The 27,027-nt window shown below is 38.4% G+C and overlaps 1 protein-coding gene across 7 annotated transcripts in view; it reads left to right on the forward strand.

The window, feature by feature from the left end:
• Window positions 1-6,356: 6,356 nt before the first annotated feature.
• The window catches only part of NTNG1 (netrin G1), a 340,027-nt gene continuing 319,356 nt past the window's right edge, over window positions 6,357-27,027 (forward strand). For all 7 annotated transcript variants that reach the window (XM_040998490.1, XM_040998491.1, XM_040998485.1 and 4 more), the window contains exon 1: window positions 6,357-6,602. In XM_040998490.1, coding sequence (XP_040854424.1) covers window positions 6,357-6,602 — 246 coding nt within the window. The remainder of the gene's footprint in view (window positions 6,603-27,027) is intronic.

A 27,027-nucleotide genomic window follows, 5' to 3' on the forward strand; every position in this document is an offset into this window, starting at 1 on the left:
TCCGTCCCTAGGAGCCGGTGGCTCCATCGGGAGGCTTTGAAGTCGTCCCCTTTTTTGGGAAAAAAAAAATCTCCATTTTCGGGGAGAGACCACAGCCTTCCAGTCCCACGTTGGGCAGCCGGGGAGGAAGGAAAATTGAGAGGAAATGACTGGGTGCGGGAATGTCATTTGGAATAGATTCTCAGGTCCTTTCCTGGTAACACAGTCGTCAAGGGATGGATTCAGCTAGGGACATTGAATTGCTCTCCAGTATGGATCTGTGGATATCTATATATAATACAAGTAATACTGAATATTATTGGGCCCAAAATAACCAATTAAGTGATTCATGCAAGGGAAAACTTGGATAGAAAAAGAAACTGCGCCCTCTGCTGTTGATTACAGTAACCTCATCCAGGGACCATCCTCGCCAGAAACCCACTGGAGTATGCTGTCATTTTATAGGGCAAGGGAGGAGGAGTGATAACAGGGTGTTCAAAGATGCTGCATTTGGGAAAGTCTCAGGTTAAGTTTTCCTTAAGTGTACATATCCAGAGAGCGGAGACGTTCATCCTCACCCGCACCCAACTTCTCCATTCTTCTCTACATCCTAACAGTTCGTCAATCTAGATGGGAAATTCTGAGTAAGCTTCAGAATTCTACTAACCATATGGTGAACCTGGCAGATTTGCTCTAGAAATAAGGCCTCACTTTGTGATAGAAAATACTAAAAGTTTTCTTATCTTACAAAAATAAAACATCATTTATTCGAATATGCTAAGTGGTTGGGCTTATTAGGAAGTTTTCCAGAAAGCTTATTCTTGGACGTGTGGGGCAGGGAAAGTTGTTCTTAGTCCTGGAGGCGTGTCTAACCTGTGGGGGTTAGAGGTCCACTTTCCCTAAAGTATTTGGAGCTGTGTTTTCTTGCTTCCCATTCTCTTTAGCAAAGGAAAAGTAGCTCATTAACTATCCAAGATTCTTTTTTGGAAGATAAACAAATTATAGTTTTTCATGAAGATAAAATTGAGATTCTGCATGGGGATCAGCACGCATAGAAAAAAATTTCATCAAAGCATCTCCTCTAGAGTGTTGTTCCAGCCAGCGTACATCAGGGATCGCTTCTTTTTTCTGAATTTCTTGAAGACCAACAGGAGGGCCTTCATGCTTCCATATGTAATTGGCTATGAACTCAGGGACATCTGCTAAATTCTGAAGGGGATAATCTTAAAAATCTTGGGAGAAAACAAACTTTTAAAATTTGGACATAAAACTGTTTCTCTTTGAGTATTTTTGTTTTGTCAGTTTTCGCTGAGTATGTGTGTTCAGGCTGCCTTTTTAATAAGAGGTAATGTATTTTGCAGTTTGCTTTTGTGTATTTGTAATTGATACACATACTTTACTTTGCTTCCGTTATTACTCTGAAAAACACCAGGAAATAATTTAAAAAGTTAAACAATTATGCCACTATTTGATTCATTTTCTAAGTGCTAGGAAATTTGGAGGAGTTTTGAGTTACAGAAATACCAGTTACTTGGAAAGTAATTTTGTGCAACTTAGAAAATTAATTCTTTGTTAATACTGAAAAATGTGGGTGTTTGAATTATGTTTTGTTATAGGTCAGTAAGAGATTTTGCACATGTTTAAAACTAATTTTATTTCCAGAACCCAGAGTTCTGTTTCAAAACTTCAGGTGGGTGTACATTGTCTCAGATGTACAATGAGGCCTTGGATTGCTACACTTCCCTGTGTAAGAATGGAGTATTTGTTGTTCATATGTTAATTAAACACCAGATTTCTCCTAGGCGTAAGTGAGTCTGAAATAATTTTATTATTATCCTATCGGGAATCATCCTGCAAAAAGAAATTGTGCTATCTAATTTCTCTAATCCATCTTTTTTTGGAGGACAATAGAGGTCTTTCAGATACCAAGGTTTATTGTTTGTTGCTATTAAGAGCCTCATGACAGGCAGTGGTTTATTATGTCCAATCACGTATGAGTAAGATATGCCATTGAATGTTGCAGAACATGTTGAATAGCTTGTGTTTGAGAGACAGTTAACAAAGGAATAGGAACAGGTTTCTCAGTAAGATAATCGAAAAACACCCTCTTCACAACAAATAAGTAAGTGCAAAGAGCATTCAACATATGCTCAGATATCTCATATAACCAATTTTATCATGACTGTATTGGAAGCTGCTGATTTTTAAAGGTTATGGAGTTTGGATGTCTTTATCTCTCAGTATTTTTCACTCAGTGGAGTGTGATTCCAGTCAGTTTTTCTTTTGTTCTTTCTCATTCAGAAGCATGCATATTTATAAAATTCTTAATGTCTATGAGGAGTGAGTCAATAGTTGCCTATTTCAGGTGCCCCTAAAGAACGGAATATTTATGGAACAAATAGCCTACTACCACCCCCACCCCCAGTGAGGTTATGCAATAATTAACAGTGCTGAAAGCCAGTTAGAGTCGGTCGATTTACTGGCAATATTTTCCTCTCTGCTGATGAAACTGGCAATTGCATTTGAGCTATAATTGTCTATAATTTTAACCATTATTGTGTTCATGAAATATTTTGTTTGTTCATTTGTTTTTTCCTTGATGGGAACGGGCCTATGAATTGCCTTCTGCAAAGTTAAGCTAAGGTGGAAGTGAAGTAGGCACAGATTCTGGGAAAAATATGTCCCATGAATGCAAAGCCATTTTTAGCTCATTTTTGTCCTGATCACCAATATCCATCAAGTTGAAAACTGTGACATAATTTTGTATTTTTCACTGGCTCCGCAAATTTATACAGTGGAGGTCTGTGGACTATTCGCAGCATATTAATGTGTCTTTTTATCAAAGAGGACTTCTCAGTACTTTCACTCGCATGAGGAGAGAATTGCATTATTTGCTTACAAGTGGGTTCCCGAGGGTCACAGCACCAAGTTCTGGATTGGGGCGGCCTAGGGCTCCTGTGACAATGTGCTTCTGTAGGGGATCCAGACACCTGAGACAAATTCAAAGGCCATTTTTATCTGGCTATTAGTTGAATTATGGACCAAAAGGGATGCCCTTAGTATATTAGGTCCAAAATATGATATTGATTGTCCTTTTCATAATCAGTTTGCCTGGCTGTTTGCTGAGAAGCTTTAGCTTTGAAGAAGCAGTTGATATTTTTAACCTGGTTGAAAACACAGACAGATAGGACTCAGTGCCATTAGGTTATGGAGGTCACACTGTAAATAACATGCTATTTTTACATCATTTTCTTTTCTCTCAAATATTCATAATTATACTTTGATGGCAAATTCCTGATGTCTGTACATGCTTTTTTTCTGTCATGTGGCATGGGCATTCCATGGATTTCATTTCTTATTAGTTTGAAGTTAAAGGGATATTTCTGTGAAGTTCATGTGGCACTGAAACAAGAAAGATCCTTGACTGAAGGGTGCCTAGTAGGTGATGGTACAAACATGAATACAAGAATGGAATTGCATAATTATGCTAAAGAACAGCTCAGTGACCCTCTGCTGCTGGTCTGTAATATGCCATGGTCAATATCTCCTTCTGTGTCAATGGGAGCTCATTAAATGTGAATTCTGCAGACTAACTGAGCCATGCCATATTAGTGCTTGCCAAAGCTTGACATTTTTAATACATTAATAATATGTCTGTAATGTAATGGAAAACTATTAATCACAACTGGTTATGTGCCAGAAATTTAAGCTATAATTGGGTGCTTCTTGTCAAGAATGTCTGTCGCACAGTCCTGCAACTGCCTAATATTCAAATATCTTGCACTCCTTTGCGTTTTTCCTTGTCAGTTCTCGAAATTCAATCAATGCTGTGGTCCATAATTCTGTGTAATGACCATCATTATGATTCCGGTAGACTTTAATGAGAATTCGTTACATTGGGATTGCTATTGGGTCAGGAGACAGTAACAGGCTCACATGCATTTTTTAGTGTTGAAATTTTTCATGGACATGTATGTGTAGTCATCCTTTATTTTGTAGTTGCAGGAAAGCACAAGGCAGATGAAATCAGAATAAGTAGGAATAAAAGGATCAGGAGAATAGCATTGTTGGTTACAAGCAACAGGAAGCATGGTCTCGAAGGGCATTCATAATTTTCATTTGGTTTAAATGCAGAATCTTAAATTCCAGATTCTCAAGATTATATTGCTCTCAACAAATAAATTGTTGTGTAATTGAAACTAGTCAATGAAGGACACAATATCTGATCTAGTGGCTTCTACTTTGATTCAGACATAATGCCTCCATCTTGTCCAGTATTGTTTTTTTTGTTGTTGTTTTTCTTTTTGTTTTCTGCTAAGGTCCAAAACAGTTGAAAGATGCAACTGAAAAAGGTAGATGTGTATAATTTTGACAAGTTTTCAGATTATTAACTGTCAAATTGGTGGAAGTTTCTGAAAGTATGATTTTAAAATTTCTAATGAATCTAAAAAAAGAAGGCTATGGTAGCCACTACATGTTTCTTTCTGATGTTTTTCTTTTTATCATAAAATTTCAAAATGTGATGAGGAAAGTGCAGTCTTTCCATTACAAGGAAGAGGCAGATTTAAATCTGTAGTTTATACATATTTAGACAAACTGCTAATTATTGCTTCATAGGAACTCAAATATTCAACACTTTTCCTAATAGAAAATATCACAAATTGCAGCTGTATGATAAAATTTTATGAATTGAATATAATGAAAATTGCACTTGCATCCATAAAGCAATTATTATAAATTACTTTGCTATGGAAACACAATTCAGCCATCTGTTGGCATTTCAAAGTCTCTGTGCCTAGTTCATTTTAAGATGGTATATTACTTATATATAGTGAATTCTTTTATAAGATTGTTTGAAGATAGTGCATTCCCATATTTAGGCTGTGATATCTGTGATTTCTCAAAGATAGTGATTACCGGTTCAACTCACCAACGATTCCTCACCATCACTGTGAAGACTCTACTATCAGTTAACCAGGAGTACTTTGAAACAGTCATTTTTAGTTTCTCTTAGAATTAGTGCCATATTATTCTGCTTCACGGCCTGTTAACTCACCCTCAGCTATTTCTGTATGTGCATTTTAAGTTGTGCATTTTACTAAGGAGCTTTTAGTTTTAAAGCAGTGTATAATATTTGCCTTTGGGACAAATTCTCTCCTGTTACAGAAAGGAGCTGCACATGCAGATGTAAACGGCTATAAAAAGCTATAAGAAAATAGAAAATTCTTATGAAATGAAAATTTGTTCCCTTGGCTTTATTTTTGAATATTTTTTTCATAAAGTCAGGTTATCATTATCACTTAATACAACTGAACAAAAGATACTCAATTTTTTCAATATAATGAGCAAATTCTGGGGCACAGGCCTGTGATGCAATGCTGGCTTTCCCTCAAGCTAGCTAAAGCTAAGACATGTAGAAGGAATTTGGAGACTTTTAGGGTCTCAGTGCCAAGAGGCAAAAGGTGTACAAGCCATTGTCATCTCCTTGTCATCATTATAAAAGTGCTATTTCCCCCTTGTTCTCATGCATATTTTCTAACCCTGCAGTCTATGAGAAAGGTTTAAATCTAGTTGCTTGTTCTCAGTTTCTTTCAAGATGAAAATATAATTTCTGAAGTGAAAACCTGTAACTTATCTGGAATACACACATCCGTCTTTGTTGCAGAAGAGTTAAATCTTTCATATTAAAATCTTCCCCAACATGAGCAATTTTCTTTGTATGCTCATTGTAGCAACACAGTAGAGTGTACATTATCCATATTATAGCAGTTTGCTAAGTATTGAACCAAATCTCCAAATGTCAATATGTCATACATTTTGTAATGCATTGATTCTGAGACAATAACTTTTACTCTTACTGTTTCCAAAAGGGTGTTGGTGCCAGAAGAAAAGAATGATTGATGGGAAGCAGACACCAGGCTGTAGACACTCATCCTTTTGCTTCAGATACTGATATCTCATTGCTTCTGAGCATCCATTGTGAGCTGTGAACATTGAGGATCACTCAGGGTTATCGAAAGCACAATGGGAGAGCCATCACTTCGCTAAATTATTCTCTGTTACTGGACGTATTTTACAAGAAACCAACTAGATCCAAGTCTAACAGATATGTTCTAGGACAAGAGAAAAAAAAGCAACAGCAGCTGTAAGTTATTGCTAGCAGCTGCCTCACAAGTATGTTAGACTTCAACAACATCCTCGGTATACCTGAACATGCACAGTATTTAACCCAGCACATTTGCTTTTGGAATCTGCTTTGAGTTCTCTTCCTCTTTATTTATTTTTAATATATGGACCTACCTAAATAGAGACATACATGCTTCTGTAAAATAGATACAGGTCAAAAACAAGCCGCGAAGATTTCAAAGAATTTAGAGATGTATTTATCAAGATTCCTGTCGATCCATGCCCTTTGGGTTACAGTGTCCTCTGTGATGCAGCCCTACCCTTTGGTGTGGGGACATTACGACGTGTGTAAGACTCAGATTTACACAGAAGAAGGGAAAGTTTGGGATTACATGGCCTGTCAACCCGAATCCACAGACATGACAAAATATCTGAAAGTGAAACTGGATCCTCCGGACATTACTTGTGGAGATCCTCCGGAGACCTTCTGTGCAATGGTGAGTGAGACAACACTTTTGCAGAGAGTGTTTCATAGATATGAAACCAATTAATATATGTGTACAGATGTGGATGAGAAGACTCAGTCCAAGCCATGTGCTGACTCTGCAGGTGGTAGATTTGTATTAGCAGGCCAGCATCATTCTCTGGAGGCTTGAGCTTCCTGGAATTGCAATTGCACAGGGTGACCAATGAACTGCTTCCCTGACAATCCAAAGTGTCATGGAATCAGGTGCACTGCATGAATGTCAGAGAAACCCCAACTAAAAGTTGCATTCCGGATAGGAACAATTAGTGTGTGATCTGCGGATAAAATCTTTTGGCGAGCCAGTTTTAAAAAGTAAAGGCTTCTTCACACCCCTGTGTGAGGTCAACCCCAAATTCCTTAGTTAAGGATTATATTTTATCTCATGGTTCTCCTCGTAAGGAACTATGGTGATTTGAAATTCCTCAGTTAAGTGACCAGTGAGCACAAGTGAGAACTACTAAAGTCTTCCAAAAGAGTCTTTTGTCACGTCACGTGGGACTTGATTTCCAAGGATCATTTTGTGTGGGTACTTTAATAATGAATATTGGACTATTGAAAAAAAATATTTGCTGAAACGTAGCAACCTGGGGCATTAAAATGCAAATACGATTCTTTTGCAAGCTAAGTTATTATTCATTATTCCAATGTTATATATAAGTCTTTTTCTGCATTGAAAGTGAAATATATGAAAAGGTAACAATTGAGAGACATATTAGAATTTCATTGCAGATAAAGCTATAATCTATAAGGTATTAGTAATGAGAATGACCATTAAAAGTATGCAAATTCACGCACTAAAGAATTTGGATTGTGTGTTCATTTGGTGTGTGTTTTTGCTTTGTATTATAAGTGATTTTTAATTGATTCAAGCACTGGGATCCCATTTTTCTTCACATAACTGGCATCATCGCATGGCAGGTTTTAATAGTATTCTTACCTGATTTTATTATCTTGAACCTGGCCTGGCATTTTCAGGATAGTGAAACTATTAATCAAGGTAACATCTGTTCCCAGTCCCCAGTGAGTTAAATTAGCATAAGATCATCTTAGCCCTAGCACTAGCGAAAAGGTTTTGTAACAGGAAACAATTTTGAGCAATAAAGAGTGTTTTCACCTAAAAGCAAAGGGCTTGCCATTTTTCAGAAGTGCCTTTGGGGACTGGTTTGAATTATCGTCTAAACCTGATTTTGTGGAGAGTGAGAAAAAGAGCCTGGCTATTAGGTGTCACTATGACTAAAGTGCCTGGAAAGACTAAATATTTCAAAGAGAGGACTGTCTCTCCTGGAATCTGGTATGTGTTTTACAAAGAAGTTGCCTTTTAGAAACCAGAGACTTTGAGAAAAGGAGTTTGTTGAAATACATTAGCAAAACTGTAATAAATCTGCAAAAAAGCTGGGACTTTTGTTGAATTATATAAGAACTATAATAATTTCTCATAAAAGGTCAAATTTAAGCTCTCATTGCAAATCTGGAATAAAATTGCTGTCTGGGTGATAGGTTGTGCAATCATCCACTCCTTGTAGCAGAGGAAGAGATCTGGCCCAATTCTCCTTATTATTAAGAACACTCCAGCTCTACATACTGGTTTACATGACACTTGTAACAATATGCTTCTCTAGGGATTGTTTAATAATGAACGGTTCTAAATAAAAGCATCCTTTTTTCAGAATAATGTTTCTACTTGTGTAAGCTCTGGATGATGTGTTCAAGGTGTGATTTTTGTAACTGCAGCTTTCCTGAGCTTAGCCTCTAGTCAGAGAATGCTTGCTCAGCACTACTCCTGCCCATCTTGTTAAGGAGTTGACTTGGTGTTTGCACACCACTTGCACCCATCACAAGTGGGAACAGACAAATGACACAGCTTCCCAGCTGCTTCTGACTGGGCCATAATCTGTGTCTTAAAGAAGTCAAGTCCCAACAGCCCACTGCCTAAGTGATGTCAGAGATCAAGTGAGAAATAAGAGTGAAACAGTATCCCTCCCCTTCCTTAAGTGCAGCCACATGGATGCTTTGTGTGTTCATACACAATACTGCAGGACAGTCTCTCAACAAGCGAAGCCTTGCCTGATACAGATATTCAGAAGCCATGGTAGATTTAAACTTCTAACAAGCAGACTGATTTTCGAAGGGAGAGGATGAGGCTTGAGTGATGGTGTCTATGCATCCTTAATATATATTCCATAGTATGTACGTGATTGGCATAGCATATTTAATCATCTGTCTTTCACATGAACACTTTGGGATTGTTTTGTGTCATATGCCAAGTCAATGACAATGGAATTACATAGCGACACTCCCTTTCTGCAGTTTTGGATTTTCTATAAAACTCTGAAACGTAAGGGTTCCTGACACAAGGCTGTAAAAGTGTCTTAGGATGCTGTCAGAGCAGACCTGTTTGAGTGCTCTTTAGCCCAAGGTCTAATGGGGATCCGTAAATTCATTTGTGTTATGACTTACATGTTCTCCCCTCCTTGACACTTACATCCATACCTGCTCCCTCAGAGTCGTTATGGCCTATTACATCAGGATAGCTGCCAGATGAGCACATTCGCTGCTTAGCCACTATATGTAAATGTTTGCTGCAAAATGGCTTCAGTTGCTCAGCTAGTGACACCCTTATTAGCTGTGGCTATAGCTATTCTGAGCACTGAGAGGACATTTGGTCAGAGAAATACCCTATAATTCCCATAGCTGATTAATTTAATATTAAGTTGGAGTTCATTGACATTTGCTGCTTTGTAAAGAGGCTATGCTGCTGATTTTTAACTTTTCATTTTTATATGTCAGAAACGGTCAATGAGTGTTGTATTTTTTTTCTTATTATATGGTAGAATTTTAGGTGAAAAAGGGTAAATATGATTATATTCACCAATATGTCTCTTCTATTATTCTGAATGATATGCATAGTAAATCTTCAGTGCAAAATGTATATTAATTGGTCATACACATTTTTTTTCTTTCTGAGAGAATTTTGCCATTTCTGTCTGTGATAGTGGACTAGAGGCACAAATCTGAGGAGAGGGGAGGGAAGGGGAAATCCTTTTTCTAGATTTGGATAATGTATTTGTAAAAGGCATGCTAAAAGCTTCAGGTAGCATAACTTAGAAAACACAGATGATCTATGGATGATAATTTGTTTCAATATGCTTAAGAGCAGATTGGGTGTTCAGAACCTGGATGTAAAGCTGAATCGACAGCACAAAGCTGATTTGTTCTTTCTGTTTAGACAAACTTAGCTGTCATCTCTCCATGCAACACCCCAGTGGCTTAAAAATGGCAAAATTATCCACAATTATCTTCAGCCTGCAGCTAATTTTCTGGATAAGTTAAACAGAAGCTTTGAAAAGAAACCTACAGACGGAAGAAGTCATGTGCATTGGTACGATTTATGATGCAGAAGTGCTGACGGCTGTGGAAATGGGAGCCCTTGAGTGCTGCCATAGATTTCAGAGCCAATCAAAACTACATTAGGAAACAAAGATTATTAAAAAGTCTTCTGTGCATGTAATTTTGGCATAATATTATGAGGTGGACATTAAATGTTTTCCTTGGAGACTTTCAGCATCATTAATGCAGCATGCCTTTAATTACAAGTAGACTCATATTACTAAAAAAAAAATGGAGGAAATAAAGAACTCTGAGATGTATTTAGTAATACCCTCATTATGTTTACTGGAATAATTAAATGAAAGAGTGTAATTTTTCTAAATAAAATGTCAGAATTGGAAATGAAAATTGATTTTCTGTAGGAAATTTACTAATGTGTGCTGGCACTCCTGATAGACATTTATTCATGTAGCTTAATGGGTCTATTAATGATCATTCCATATTGTGCTATTTCTTGGTAGATTTCTATTAAGAACAACTTTAATTATGGTAAGCTTTGCGGATAGAGCATATTTCATTATGCTCAAATGGAATTTACAAAACTAGTAAAAAAGCCTTTGTGTTTTATGATTCCAAAGAAGCCTGTGGGATGAAGGAATGGTAATGCATGATCCCAAGACAATCTATAACTTAAATTTCTGATATGACATCAGCTCAGGCAGCCCTCTGGTGACTATCACGGGACCTTTGAGGAATTAATCTGATATAGTCAGTTAAGTTTTCAGTGACAAAGGATTAATACCAATTTTCCACAAATTGAAAATGGCATTGTCTTAAATAATTGTCAAGTGACCTATTCACTTAAAACATAATTCAATAATTGAATAAAGTTTTAATAATTGTGACATCTTTCACTTGAACTAATTTATTAATTATGCTAGAATGAAATTCTTAAAAAAAACCCTTCAGTTCTTTCATTATTAACACTTCATTGTTATTGGTACATTATTTGACTTATTTCTTAGAAAAGCTTAATTTATATTTGTAGTAAATTAAGTTCTAGGTATATCAGTCTCTATTACATCACTACATCAAATGTTTCCTTTTTTAAATTACTTTATTTTGACAATCTTTACTTAGCTGATAAAGGCACAAAGGGTTAAGGGCTACAGGAAAGTGGGTAAGACTATTGTTTCCACATTTTTTTCTGTATCTGGGGTAAACAGGAGGATAAAGGGAGAAGCCCCACCCAGCCTCCCACCCATCCCGGGTCCCCGATGTGGGGCATGCTCTGAGAGTCCTGCTCAAGTGGTTTTGATAGTTCAACAGTTCTAAAATGCTGTCAATCTCATCATTCCAAGCATGATGAAATCGCTGCACAATCCACTGGTTGACATAATTCACCTTAGAGTCACTGTTTGCCCAGATTTTCACTGCCAACACATGTCTAGGTTGTTGATTGATTTGTTCTGTCCTCTATCCTCTCTTGTGGTACCAGGTGTTCTCTGCAGGTTCTGATGGAATGCCATATCCTCCATGTGCACCTGGGTATGCTGTCCACTGCTCCATCTGAGCCTCTAAGGAGGCTCAGCTTTGACCCTTGCACTCCATCCATGGTCAGACCATGGAACCTGCACTTCTTTTCATAGTTGGGATTCTAAGATTAGCAGTTTATCTGGAAGGGTTCCCAAAGAAACTCCGTCTGACGTGATCACAGACCTGCTTCTTGTGTGTGCATACCAGTACAGGGTCCGGTACAGTCCATCGCCCAATCAGCAGGTGGTTGCAATTGCTGGGTCAGTTCTGTTTCCAGTCCTGTCTTCTACAAGTACCAATCGGTATTGCAGTCCAGCCTGATTCTGCCCACCCCACACTCGGCCCGCACACAAACCAGTGGGAGCGGCAGCCTAGTTGGAGTGACCTGCCATAACCCCCACCAGGCCTGTCGCCTGCCCTGGTTCCTGTGCTTGCCATTATGTACAGCAGACTAGTCCAGTCTGTCCCACATCCCATTGAGCTCTCCTACATAGTCAATGGGCATTGAAGCCTAGTTCAATGCAACCAATCCTACTATCCAGTCACCACACCTGCTGGCAGGTGTCACTCTCTGTCAGTACTAGTACTCATGCTCACCAGTGGGAGTGGCAACCCAGGAGGGAGGTGCCCACTATTTCCCTACTGAGCCCACTTCTGCTCGTGGTTCTTGCACTCTTCAGGTCGTTCTGCAGTTTAGCTTAACAGAATTAGCCCCCAGTGCCAGCATCTACCAGGTGATGCTGCAGCAAAGGCCAACTAAACCACACCCACTCAGGCTTATGCATGTATCAGCATGTACAGTCAGGTCAGCCTGGCTTTCTCCTGATCCAGCTCACATGCAGGCCAACAGGTATTGTAGCCCTGTCCGGTCTGGTCTACCCCCATCCCAACTCACACTCTCCAGGGGAAGAGGTGTTCCAGCAGGGGAGCCTTCCATATTCCCTCTACCAGCTTTACCCCACTCCCACCCAGTTCCTACCTGTGCTGGTTGAATGTTGCAGCCCAGTCTGGCACGGCCTGCCTTGCTTCGTCATTTGCAATAGGGTGCTGAAGCTTGGCCAGACCTGGCCACCCCTAAGTCCAGCTGACGTTGGTGAGGTTTACAGTCTAGCCCAGCCCAGCAGGCATCCAATCCTAGCTGTGATGTCTACTGGTATGTGTTGTGATCTAACCTGCCCTGGACCACACTGTTCTGATTGGTGCTCAGATTCACCAGAGGGTGATGTGAACTGATTCAGCCTGGTTTGCCCCCAACCTATGCCAAATGTATCTCGGTGGGTACTTTTCCCTGGCTTGGTCTGGGCTGCTCCCGGTTGTGGTTCTTGCTCTCACCTTCAGGGACTGTGTCCTGCCAGAGGAGTTGCTCAGGCTCCTCCATCAGAACCTCCCCCGATCTCGTGCATACCTGTGAGTCTGTGAGTTAGCCCTACTTAGTCCACCTCCTGTCCTAGAAGGAGTCATGGCCTTTCCTGACTGGCCTTCAACCCATTCTGGTTCTTACTGTTGGATGTTTCAGCCAAGGCAAGGCCCATCCATACCCAGACACAGCTTACAATTGGCTCAGTAGGGGTAGAGACTTAGTCTAGTCCATCTTACATCTAACCTGGTCCTCCAGAGCACCAGATGGTGTTGGAGTCTAGCCCAGTTCTGTGGCATCTCCAAGAAGTATGAGGCTGCAATGCCTTTATGGAAGTGAGCTACTGGATTACTGTTGAAATTGTACAGGCAGGGTAGGAATCAGGGTTTTTGAGAGAGACCTTGGGAGGGAGCTGTCCAAAATTTTAGCAAAGCTTGTAAAGCCTGAAACCACCCCATGTCATCCAATAATCTGAGATAGTGTTCTCCATGTGCACAAAAGTTCCTGTTTGTTTGCTAAAGCTTCACAGCATTGTACCAGACCACTATGCACAGAATGAACATATTTACTCCCCTCAAGGGAGGTAAATTCCTAAACAAATTTAATATAAGATGATATATACCCAGGTCTGGATGACAGAGAAGCAAGCTCAGCACCCAGAATTTAAAGGCTAAATATGATTTTGTAGCATACCAAAGGGTTACTAGAAATGTCATCCGGTAGTTGAGTGTCTAGTGTTAAAAATTGATGGGCCATACAAATGCAGGTGCAGCATTTAAATGACAGCCTGGTAGCTTGGAGAATGGAGGGATGATGGTATAATCTCTCTTCTTCTAAAAGATTTATTTATTTATTTGGAATTCAGAGTTATACAGAGAGGGAAAAGAGAGGGAAAGAGAGAGGGAGAGAGACCCAAGAATTGGGCCATCCTCCACTTCCTTCCCGGTCACTCTAGCAGTGAGCTGGATTGGAAGTGGAGCAACCAGTAGTCTAAATAGCAGCCCACTGGGATGACATGTCTACTTGGGACATTAACACCACAGGTGTTGGACCACAGACTACACCACAATGATGTGCTTCACCCCAGAATGCCTTCTTTTATTTTTTTTTTAAAGCCCATGCGTATGTGTTTCAAAATATGCATTTTCAATGAACTTTTTTTTTCAAGGTTTATTCATTTTTATTACAAATTCAGATATACAGAGAGGAGGAGAGATAGAGAGGAAGATCTTCCGTCCAATGATTCACTCCCCAAGTGACAGCAACGGCTGGTACTGCGCCTATCCAAAGCCGGGAACCAGGAATCTCTTCCAGGTCTCCCATGCAGGTGCAAGGTCCCAAGGCATTGGACTGTCCTCAACTGCTTTCCCAGGCCACAAGCAGGGAGCTGGATGGGAAGTGAAGCTGCCAGGATTAGAACCAGCACCCATATGGGATCCTGGCACGTTTAAGCGAGGACTTTAGCTGCCAGGCCACACTGCCAGGCCCCCAGAATGCCTTCTTAAAGCCATTTTGTAAATATCCTTATTTTATAGCTAGGAGAGTGGGCTGAGTAAGATGAAGAAAGATCATGTGAATGGAGCTATAGTTTTACATAAAAGTAACCATAAACATTTAGATTAATGCAAAAATGTAGGACTTCAAAAACAAGAATGATGATGCAATTGACTCTTTTGTGTTGCCTTATTTAATTTCCCAAGAGGTACCACTCTTACTCTTAATCTAGAAAAAAAATCACTTGAAAAATTTGAGAAGCAATATTTTCAAATACCAGTTAATCCAAACCAATTTGAGGTCTCCTGGGCAAAATTTCTAGATTTCTGTAAGACTTGCTGTAGTTTCTCTGGGTTACTTTTTCACTTGGGTCTGGTATATTCCTTCGAATTTGAGGATTGGTGTCACAGGAAGCCCCTCATCTCATATCCCATCCTTGTCCATGAGCATAAGCAGATGGCATTCCTTTGGTTTGGAACAGTTTGGGATCCTCTCCTCTTCATCCTGACTTTACACATTCTGCAAAGTCTAGTTCAGGTTATTTTCTATATAAACCTCTTGCTAACTTCAGCTGAAAACATTCTCTTCACTTTTCAACTCTGTCAGCTTGCTTTATCTAGCTTTATACATCTAAATAGCCAGAGAGATATACTGAGGTATAAAAGTATTTGAAAAGTTCATGGAAATACATATTAAAAAACTGCATATTTATTTCAAAATTCTTTGCACGTAAACAAATTTACTTATAGATCTCATTTTCCATGAACTTTTTGGTGTACCTTCATACAGTATTTATCCTTGTCTAACACACTACTGTATCTTTTTATATCTTACTGATTTATATACAAAGATACTTATTTTTCATGTGTTTGCTATATTCTGGCTCTTTAACTGTGTTGTGATTCTTTAAATGAGATGATATGTAAGAGAACCACAGTACTTATTGATGTACTCAATAAGGAATTCAGCAGAGTCTACACATTATACTTCCCCCTTTTTAAAACCTCTGAGCATTTAATATAAGCCTAAGCAACAATTAGTAACATGATTTTACCTGATAATTGCTTAATTGGTTATATATGGTATTTTTATTAGCAGACTGCTTTCTATTTCTTGAGAATCCTTTATATAAAGCAAGTGTTTGTTTTATTTTTTGTAACTTAAGAGACAATTAGAAAAAAATACTTACCATTTGGGCAGCTTATATGCTGTTCTCAAAAAAGAGATAGTAGGGGCAAAAATCATGGTTTAACAAGATAAGCTGTCACTCTTGGTTACCTGAATGCGATATCTGAGTGCTTAGGATTGAATCCAACCTCCTCCCCATCCAGCTTTCTGTTAATACACACTTGGGGAGTCAGCAGATGAATGTTGCAGTACCTACGTCTCTGCCACTCACCTGGGAGATCTGAATGAAATTCCTGTATCCTGATTTTGGCATGGCTTAGCTTTGGATGTTGTAGGAATGGAAGAGTGAATTAATGAATGGAAAATATCTCTTTTTCACCCTGTTTCCATTCCTTTGCAAATTTGAATCAATCCATAAATGAGAGATGGTAGAAGCAACATGTACTGAGCTCTGATAGCCAAAACATTTGTCTAGACAGTGTAAGATAAGATTTCTTATGTTCTAATCAACCCTTTCAGTTATTTTCTGATATGAGGCATTGTTGTTTATTATAATTTGACAATTATGTAAAACCAAAACCCATAACATTTAAATCATTTTGTCATGTTTCTTATAAATCTCACTTCCTAAATATATTATTTTTTTATAAAATTAGAGTCATAACACATACAGTTTTTCATCCTTTTCTCCCAATTACTCTTACATTTTCCATATTTATTTACATTATAATATACTTTAAATATGATTTTAATAACATAAATATTCACTTATATGGATCTATAGCATTTTAATCGCCTTTTCCCCTTGATAACTTGATACTATTTTCATATTTTTCCATTGGTTACAGAGCTGTAATGAATATGGATCAGCATAGTCTTCTTTATTCGAGCAGCATATTTAGATTCTCCCACATACCCCACTTCCCATGGTAGGTGAGAGTGTGTTGAGCTCACTGTGTTATGTTTAGTGGAGGCTAATGGGCAGGGTTTTGCTGCTGTGTGCTCAGTATGAAATCTGTGCGAAACGTTGTAGGCACTTAGGCATTCGTGCAGAGGAAGTACTATGGGACTTACACAGGTCTCTCTCGCTGGGCTTTGCTCTCTTTTGTTTGGATCTGAAAAATCCTTCTGGAAGTGGAAGCAAACAGCTTTGATCACATAATGAAGAGCAAGGCCAGGAGACTACTTTGGGAACAGTAAGCTGAACATAAGTAAATTACACCTTGTCAATCACAGAAATGGCTTCGTACGTAGCTTTTCTTCTTTTAAAATTCTTATTTCTTCTTTTTAAGGGAATTTATTAATGCATTAGAGTTTCAGAGTCACAGCAAATACATAACAATTGCAATTCTCATGTTAATGTGATAGTAACAAAGAGAACAGATTCCATGTAATTCATAGTTAGAATTCTAAGAGTATAGGTTATTTGAAAGATTTATTTATTTTATTTGAAAGAGAGAGAAAAAGAGACAGAGAGTGCAAGACCTTCCATGCACTGTTTCAGTCCGTAAATGATCCTAACAGTCAGAGGTGGGCTGATCCAAAGCTGGGAGCTAGGATCTTCCTCCATTTCTCCCACAGAGTGCAGGGGCCCAAGGACTTGGGTCATCTTCTGCTGCTTTCCCAGGCCTCAAGCAGGGAGCTGGATCAGAAGTACAGCAGCCAGGCCTTGAACTGGTACCCATATGAGATGCTGGTGCCAGATGCAGAGGATTACCTTGCTACACCATCTTTACAGGCTTCCTAAGAACACAGTTTAAAACTTGTTTTGATATTTTTCAGCTGAGAGCCTTCATATGGCAGAAGGGTTAAGATGTCTGCCTCCACATGGACTTCAATAGCCAGCTCCTGCTCCTGGCATGTTTCCTGGTAGCACATACTCTGTGAAGTAGTGGTGATGGTCCATGTAATTGGAACCCTGTTCCCATATTAAGAGACTTGGATTATAGCTCCAAGCTCTTAGCTTCAGCTTCAGACCAGCACAGCTGTTACAGGCATTTGTGAAGTAACCAGAAGAGAAGGCTCTATCAATCTCTCTGTAGGTTTCTCTCCTTCTCCAATAAATACATAAAAATTTAGAAAAAGCTTGCTTTTAGTAAGAAATTTATTATATACCGTAACTCAACAAAATAAGCAGTGATTAATACCCAAAAAGTGGAGCGTGCCTTTCTGTATGCTGTTTTCTCTGTTACTGTTCCTTCCTTTATAGTCCTTTGTTTTAAGAAGTAGTTGAAAATAATATGCTGATGATGGTCCACAAATTTTATACACCATTGTTTGTGAATTAAATGAGAAAATTCTGCTTATGTCACTACGCAGCTCCTTCTTTTTAACTCAACATAATGTTTTCGAGATATATCCTTATGTACTGTTTGACACATGGATGCTTCCTTCATCAGTCTGCCATTTAGGTGGAAATTTAGGTTGCTTGGATTTTACACACTGAAGCTCTATAAGGTATTACCAAGGTGTCCACCAGATAGCTAGTGGTTTATGCTTCCATGAACAAGTGATGAAAACATGTAAGAAACTAGATTCGCCCCAATACTGGACTGTATGCTAGTTAAAATTTCCTTTAGATAGAGAGACTTAGCAGATAAACAGGGACATGTCTTTGCTAAAAGGCATATTGATTAAATTGCACTTATTCCCAGTACCTCTTATGCTAAAATTATAATTTAAAAAATGTGACATTAATATAGGGACATTTTTAAGAAAGGAAATTAGCATTTAATTTTTTGAAGATGTGTTTTTAATTTTTTAAAGATGCTGCTACTATTGAGAAGGTTGGTCTAATGTTTCTTGATCATTTACATTTATTTCTGACTCTAGTACTATTTTACTTTGTACTCTTTGTCCATTTTCTGATTTTTTTGTTTTACCAAAGAATGATCTACTAAAGAAACAAAATATGTATGTATAGACACAGTGCAGCTATTTGTATGTCTGTTTGTAAATGTGGCTCTTTTGCATGAACTCCAATTTCTGTCAGTTTAATCAGTTCAAAATATGAATACTCATATTGCCAGAAGAGCAGATTTATCAGAGACATTTCCATGCCTGTACTGTTGTGCAAATGTGCAGTGTTCCTGGCCAGCTTTTGGAAGCAGGAGCCATCATCCCTGGGCTAGGGAGGATATATCTGAAAGCTGACTTCTGTATCTTTTCTTCCTAAGGTACACATCTTGTCATTTTTCCTTAAGCAAATTGTCTGTTTCCACTGAGAATCAGCCTTTTCGCAGGCAGCTGCTTTCTGAAACATATTCTTTGTTTAGAGCTGAAGGTGTGAAATCTGCTTTGGGTTATTTCACCAGACCAATAGGCAGACTGATTTCTCAGGTGCCATTTTTAAATTTCAGAATTCTCTTTCTTACCTTAGGAAAAAATGATGAAAGTTGTTTCACAAGTAGGATTGGGGAAAGGAACTTACTGAGATTGGCAGGTTGTAAGTTTCTTCTTGTCTTGCTGGGAATAGATGGATTCACATAGTATCTGTCCCATGAAAATTAAAGATGTGAGCTGAGGAAGAAACCAGAATTGGTTTTCACTCTTTGACCTACTTTGAAGCTGACTTCTGAAATATTAAATGAAGAAGTGAGCGGGGGATTGCTCTAGTACAAAGAAATTGCCCTTTTGTTCCAGAGGCTTGACGCCCATTGAGAGGTTTGGTACTGACATCATCATCATCAGGTCCTATCTGCGCAGTGATTTTTCACCATCACATATATCTTTGTGTTCTTTTCCTATTTCTCCCTTTCCTTCTTGGAAATGATAAAATGAAGAAATCAAATCCACTTCCCAATAACTTTCAAGCATGAACTAAAATTAAATCTCAGCAATGTTATCATGGTTCTTATAAATTGATTTGTATAAGAGAAGAATTTATAAACTGGTCAAAAAGATTGGATAAGTGTGAGGAATATGAAACCTGTGAGAAGTCAGAAAACTATTCTAGGAAAATAATTCTATATGTCAGAGAAGGACAGTGCACACGTAGGATCCTGGAGACATGGGTGTGAGAAATGTGAAATGATAACTTGTCTGCCGGAGAAGAGCTGAAATTTGAGGGTTATATGAAGGTTATCCCAGATCCTCAATCTTTCTGAAAGTGGAATTCAAACATTATAGCATATATCTCTTTTATAAGAGTCACTGAATTTAACGTCCAACTCTACATCTTTACTGCTAGTGAAGATCCTAGCAAGCAGTGGTGATGGCTCAAGTAGTTGGATCCCTTCCACTTGTTTGGGAGCCCTGGACCAAATTCCCAAGTTCCAGGTTTGGTCTGGTCTAACCTTAACTGTTGGGCATGATTAGGGAAATGGTAAGTGGATGGGAGCTTTTTTTTTCACTGTCTCATAATACAAGCATTTATACATTTATACATACATTTATACACTGTTTGGGCTACTTTGAGTCAGAACCGATTGATACCATTCACATTTAAGTTCTCTCAAGGGAGAGAAGAGTCCAACATTTGTAGTATGCACAAATTACAGAAGAGAAAATGAACTGGTGGTCAGACCAGCTGTTGTTGGTTGTTAATATCTAACCATTCCATATGGATTTTGATCTCTGAGTTTTGAAAGATGAATCTTGCACAAGATATTAAGGAGCATTCTTAGAAATGTGTCTGGTATCTGTCATTACAATTATGTCTGCTTTTACACTGTGTAACTCAGTACAACATGTATAACAGTGTTTAATGTCTTTTTCCTGAATGAACCTGTGCTCTGTTTTTGCAAGTAATATTTGTAGCTGATATTTATGAAGAGCTTACATGGTGCAATGCATTGTATTAGATGCTTGGGCTGAATTAATTCTTTTCATTCTTGATCCTATCATTATCTTTATTTACCAGGTGAAATAATTGAGGCATGAGGTTAAAAAATTTTTCCAACTAAATAGTGGGAACAGGATAGAAGCCCAATCACCAACAGGCATATCCCATTCTTAAACTAATCTACTCCTACTAATTTTGTTTGTAGCAGTGGAATACAACTGTAGTGAATTTTTTTTTTTTTTAAATTGCACCTATGATTTTGACTGTGAGTTACCTTTTGGTGATTTTGCTACTTAAGAAGGCTTTTATCTGAAATAACCTCAGAAAATTGGATTTTGTAAATAGTGTGTGGAATGTTAGAAATACACATTATAGGATGAGTGCCTTCATTCAAGGATAAGAGAACCAATCAACAGTATGTGCTTCCGTCCTTGCTTTCTTTTCCATTAACGTGTTCATATAAATGGAAATAAGCTTTAAAAATCATAGAGCACAGAGTACATATTGTATTCACCATCTAAAACCAGAATAAATCAGCAACTGTTGGCTAGTTAACAAAAGAATTTTTCTATGGGTGAGGTGTTGAAAAAAGTGGTTAACTTAATGCTTTTGTGTTTGTTTGTTTGAATATAGTATCAATAACAGCTGTTATCACATAGCCAACTGCCTACCTCCTGTCCACTTGGATAACCAGTAGCCATTTCAAACATAGTGTGTTGGACATAGAACTAAATTTCTTTCCCAGAATTGATTCTGCTTCCAGTCTTTCCAGTATCTAAAGATGACAACTTAAATTCATCTAGCTGTTCAAGAAAAAAAAAAGTCTCAGAAATGCGTTGTACCTCCTCCACAGCCCTTATAGCACAAGCCAGCAAGTGCTGTTGGTGACATTTACATTGTGCTGCAATTCCAACCTCTTTTTCCTTTCTTCACTGACAAGGTCAGTTCCCAGTCAGACAGCATCTTCTCTGGGACGGATTTCCACTGGGTTCCCAATTATTCTCAGCTTATAAGTCTTGTCTTATTATCCAGTTTATATTTATTTTTACAACTTTAAATTCTTCTATTTTGAAGTTGATATCATTTTAAAAGTAATTATATAATTAAAAAAAAACCCAGAACATCCAGATCCTTTCCCTTTTCCACTTTCTCCTGTGGAAAGAGGAAATATCCTCATTAAAGAATGGAACCACATCCCACCGTGTTGCCTAAAAGATCCTTTCAGATCTGGTCATGCCTCCTGTCTAATGTGTGCCCTAATTCTTTCCATATTGCTCTGTTCTCACTGGCTGTGCTCTCCTTCTGTTCCCCAGGAAACTAAGTTTGTGTTCACCCTTGGTTTCGATCCACACTGTCTATATCTTCCACTTCGTTAAGAGATCAATAAATATTTGCTAACTAAATAAATAACATGTTAAAATAAGGACATGTTAATTCCGCCATAATAGTCATGTCAAAGATAATTGTTATAATAAAATTCTTTAAGGTGTACTATAAGAGCTAGAGATCCTTGATATTGAAGACTATCATAACAATGTATTTTTTAACTTGATTAAAAAAAACACTTTATTTTTTACAAATCCTTTTAAACCATGGTTATTCAGTTTTGTCTGCTTGACAGGGAGAGTGTCAGAGAAAGATAGTGAGATATTCAAAAGATATTGAGAGATCATCTCGTTGCTGGCTCCCTCCCCGAGCTGTCACACAGCCATGCAAAAGCCAGAAGCCTAGAATTCAATCCAGGCTTCCCACAGGGTGACAGGGGCTCAAGTACTTGAACCAGCATTCATTGCCTCCAGGAAACATTAGTAGGAAGCTAATTTGAAGCAGAGTAGTCAGGACTCAAACTGGCACTATGATATGGAATGAGGGAATGCCAACCAACATCTAAGTCTGCTGTGCTACAATGCCTACCCCTAAAATGCTTTAAAAGTAGGTTGTTAGCATATATACACATAAATGATGAATGCTAAAGCCACCACTAAATTGATAGGGTAACATTATATATGCACATTTTTTGTTATTATTTGCTTCAAATATTTGTATTTTTAGCTAGTAAATATTATTGACCACAGAGGTGTTGTTTAATAGTCTATTTAATGCCCCCTGATACATAAATAATTGTTGATTATTCTTCCCAAACAAATTTTTACACCTAAAAGCAATCCATTTGGAGATGCCTTTTAGGAAACTATTAGTGAAAGCTAGATGTGGAATGATTCTGTAAGGATGTGAGGGAAAGCAATAACAGAGGAGCAGGTCTTCAAAAGATATGGAAAATGCAATATATATATGTAGATATATTCATATTATATTTTTAACTTTCAAAAAATTGAATAAACATTTATGACAAAATTGAAATCACCTTATTACCCACCTCTTGATCAATTGCCTGTCCTTCTCTTCCCAAGAGAATACAGAATTTTGAATTTTGGGTATTTCCATCTGATCTACATCTTTATATTTCTTATACCAAGCTTATGTGGTTATAAAGAATGCAAAATTTTTCCTTTGAATTTTAAAAATGGTGGCTATCCTAAAAATAAATAATTCTTTAATTTGCTTTTTAATTTTAACATTATTGTTAAAGTTATAATTTTATGTGTATATCCCAGCTTACTAATGTTAACATTATTTCTATATTCCCATTTGCCATTGAATAAAGACATTCCTCTTAAATATGAATTTAAGAAGTTTTTGTGGATTCTTGTTTTTGTTTGTTTGTTTACCAGATTAACCCACTGTGTGAGAAAGATCCTTATACCAATCTCCTGGGACATAGGAGCAAGAGTTTTCTTTTCTTGCTTCTTTTCTTTTTTCTTTTTTTTTTCTTTTTTTTTTTTTATTGGAAAGACGGATATACAGAGAGGAGAGACAGAGAGGAAGATCTTCCGTTCGATGATTCACTCCCCAAGTGAGCACAATGGCCGATGCTATGCCGATGCGAAGCCAGGAACCTCTTCCGGGTCTCCCACACGGGTGCAGGTTCCCAAAGCCTTGGGCTGTCCTCGACTGCTTTCCCAGGCCACAGGCAGGGAGCTGGAAGGGAAGCGGGGCTGCCGGGATAGAACCGGTGCCCATATGGGATTCTGGGCGTGCAAGGCGAGGACCTTAACCACTGAGCCATCACGCCGGTCCCTTCTTTTCTTTTTTTCAAAGTGTGTGACCCAAAGTCAGTATGTTGCACTGTACTTTTTGGGCATTTTCACATTTTCAGCAAATGTGATTGCTCCACTTTGCATTTCTACCCACAATTTACAATGACCCTGATATATTTCTCCCCCTACCCCACCTTTTTTTAAAATCTCATTTACTGGCCTAGTTTCTTTTCTGTTAAATAAATGTTTTGGGATTTGTGTTCCTTTTATTTCTTTACCTGTCAGACACTCATTAGATTTTACAGTTTATGATAGCAACCATAATGAACTCAGGGCTTTTAATAAAACTATGTTCTGGTGCTTACTCTATAATCTTTGTTTTAATTATTCAGTAGTAAATCACCAGTAAGTGTATGAGCATCACTGACAAACACCCAAAATGTTGAGTCCACAGGAAGAAGAATGAAATTTAGACACACAAACATCGAGCTAAAGTACAGACTGCTTTGTTTGATTGTAACTTTATATAGGGAACAACAAGTTTAGTAGTGACATGGCACCTTATATCTGGTCACTGACATGGAAGATGTGCTCTAAACTACACAACTGATATGAAAATCAGAGTTTTTTGGCTTGTTTGTGTTGAAGATGTGTTTATTTTTACCTGAAACTAAGAGTTACAGAGAGAGAGAGGGAAAGAGAGATCTTCCATCCATTGTACTCCCCACATGGCCTGAAGGCTGGAGCTGAGCTAAGCTGAAGCCAGGAGCCAGAAGTTTACTTATCAGAATGTAGATGCAGGGACACAAGACCTTTGGCCATCTCCCTCTACATTTTCTAGGCCATAGTTAGGGATCCAACTCAGAAGTGAACTGGTCAGAATGAGATTAGCCTGCTGTGCTACTGCACTGGCTCTAATAAAAACTTATTAGAGCCCAGTGTGCTAGCTCCTTTGGCTAATCCTCCATCTCCAAATATCAGTGGCCTCCTGGCTACTCCACTTCAAATCCAGCTCCCTGCTTGTGGTCTGGGAAAGCAGTAGAGGATGGCTCAAAACTTTGACCCTGCACCTGCATGGGAGACCTGGAGGAGGCTCCTGGCTTCAGATTGGCTCATCTCTAGCCGTTGTGGCCTTTTGGAGAGTGATCCTGTAGTTGGACAATCTTTCTTTCTGTGTCTATCCTATCTGTAAATCTGCCTTTCCAATATAAATAAATAAATCTTTTTAAAAGCCATGTGTTTAATATTTAGCAATATGTGCTTATACGTGTGTGTGTGTGTGTGTGTGTGTGTGTAATATGTGTTTGTATTCCCTGAAAATTCACTGTCTTCATTACCGGAATATTACAATAGCCTTATAGTTCCTTTAAACTGGAAGTCTCCCTGCTTACTTTGCAAGATGATATATAAATATTGCCTCATCCATCACTGGAATGACTTGACTTGTCTTGTGGATAAAAACCTGAGGATGATCTGTAACGGTAATAAATCCAGACATCAAGGGAAGGGTTCCGTTTTCAATTAAGACCACAGCAAGGAAATTTTAACTTCACTTGACAGGTGAAGGAGATAGGCCCACAATCCATGTGTTTGCATATTTGTTTTGGAGAACTTTGGCTACTCTAGGAGTGACAGAACTTTATACCTCTCCAGAGAAAGGGCCAAAGGTCTTTTCTAAAGAAGTTTCTAGAATTGTTAGAATATCCAGAGTGGAATGTCTAACATAAGAAAGTAAATGCTTCAGAATACATTTTGTCTGGTTTCAACAAGTATTATGTGTCATGTTCAAAGTTCATCATGCTATTTCACTTTTTTGTTCTGAGGAGTAAGCTATCATGTACTTAGCACAGTGCCTGGCAATAATAACAATTACTCAACAAATATTAACTACCCCATTAATAACTCTTGTCATTGTGCTTGTTGTTTCTGTTGCTAACGGGTTCAATCCTTTCTGATTCTCATTTTTTGCTTTGAAGAGGTATTCTGTGTTTCGTTCTGTCAGTTAACCTTCCTGTGAACTGCTGGCCTTCCCTATGTTACTAATGCTATCTAATAAGCTGACTATTTATAAGGCTCAGGCTCTAAGCCTGGTATTTAAATTCAAACTAATTTCACAAGTTTGGTTTTAAAGTAAATTAAATGTATTCTAAATAATACAGTATTAGAAATAATCACTCATGGATGCAATGGCATTTGCACTGAGATTTTAATGGCTCAGTATTTTAATAATTGAACCAGACATTCCTAAAAATAATATAATAACTTTCAGAAAACAAATACCATTAACAAAATAACTTCAAATAAATAAAAGCCAATTTTATGAATAACATACTGGAACAGACTCAATGTGTTGGCTCACTTGCAGGTTTAGTGTCAATGAGAGAAATTCCTGCATAGGAAATGGAATGCGGATTCTAAATCAGTTTTCTTGGCTGTCATATTATCTGTGTCCTCTTCCACCTCAAAAGAATTTCCACTATACTTTTCACTAATAAACAAATGACACCTTACCTCCATAACTTCTATTTGCTCTCAGTGCATTTCTTTTCATTCCATATGATATTCGCATAGTGTATTCAATTAGAGACACCAGTAAGTCACATTATCAAGGTAGCTATACAACTGTTCTGTATGATGAGTTAAAGAGGGGTGACCTGGCTTGGCTTTATCTTACTCCACCTGCAGCGTGGCAGATGTCCCGTGTTTGCTGGTTCCTAGGTTGACCTTGATATTATAACCTGATTTTGTGCAGAATTCATGCCACGTTTTGAAATACGCATCACACAGAAGGGAGAAACTGATATAGTCCTGTAGAACTTCAATTACAAGACAGTGGGTGATAAAAGTAGCAAGTGTTACTAATTTACTCATTAAGAACTTGTTTTGTGCAAGATACTGTGCTAGGGATACAGAGATATGCAAATCAGGCATGTATTCTTGGAACTCAAGACGGGAGGACAAACACCATTAAAGATGCGGCGGCTGAGGTCCTCGCCTTGCACATTCCAGAATCCCATATGGGCGCCAGTTCTAATCCCAGTAGCCCTGTTTCCCATCCAGCTCCCTGCTTGTTGTCTAGGAAAGCAGATGAGGAAGACCCAAAGTCTTGGAACCACGCACCTGTGTGTGTGAGACCAGGAGGAGGCTCCTGGCTTTGGGTCTTGACTCCTGCCCTGTGTGTCTGGTTTTCTTTTTTTTTAAAGATTTATTTTTATTATTTTTTTATTGGAAAGGCGGATATACAGAGAGGAGAGACAGAGAGGAAGATCTTCTGTCCGATGATTCACTCCCCAAGTGAGCGCAACGGATACTATGCCGATGCGAAGCCAGGAGCCTCTTCTGGGTCTCCCATGCGGGTGCAGGGTCCCAAGGCTTTGGGCCATCCTCGACTGCTTTCCCAGGCCACAGGCAGGGAGCTGGAAGGGAAGCGGGGCTGCTGGGATTAGAACCGGCGCCCATATGGGATCCCGGGCGTGCAAGGCGAGGACCTTTAACCACTTGCGCCACCGCGCCGGGCCCAGTGTCTGGTTTTCTAATAAAAAGAAATAAAATCCTTTTTAAAAAAATGTATCATGGCTGGCATTGTGACATAGCTAGTAAAGCCACATCATCGAATATAGCCATCAGTTCAAGTCCAAGCTACTTCACGTATGATCTAGCTGTCTGTCAACGT

This window comes from Ochotona curzoniae, unplaced genomic scaffold, assembly GCF_017591425.1.
Source record: "Ochotona curzoniae isolate NIBS_2020 unplaced genomic scaffold, NIBS_Ocur_1.0 scaffold_1037, whole genome shotgun sequence".
NCBI classification, from domain to species: Eukaryota; Metazoa; Chordata; class Mammalia; order Lagomorpha; family Ochotonidae; genus Ochotona; species Ochotona curzoniae.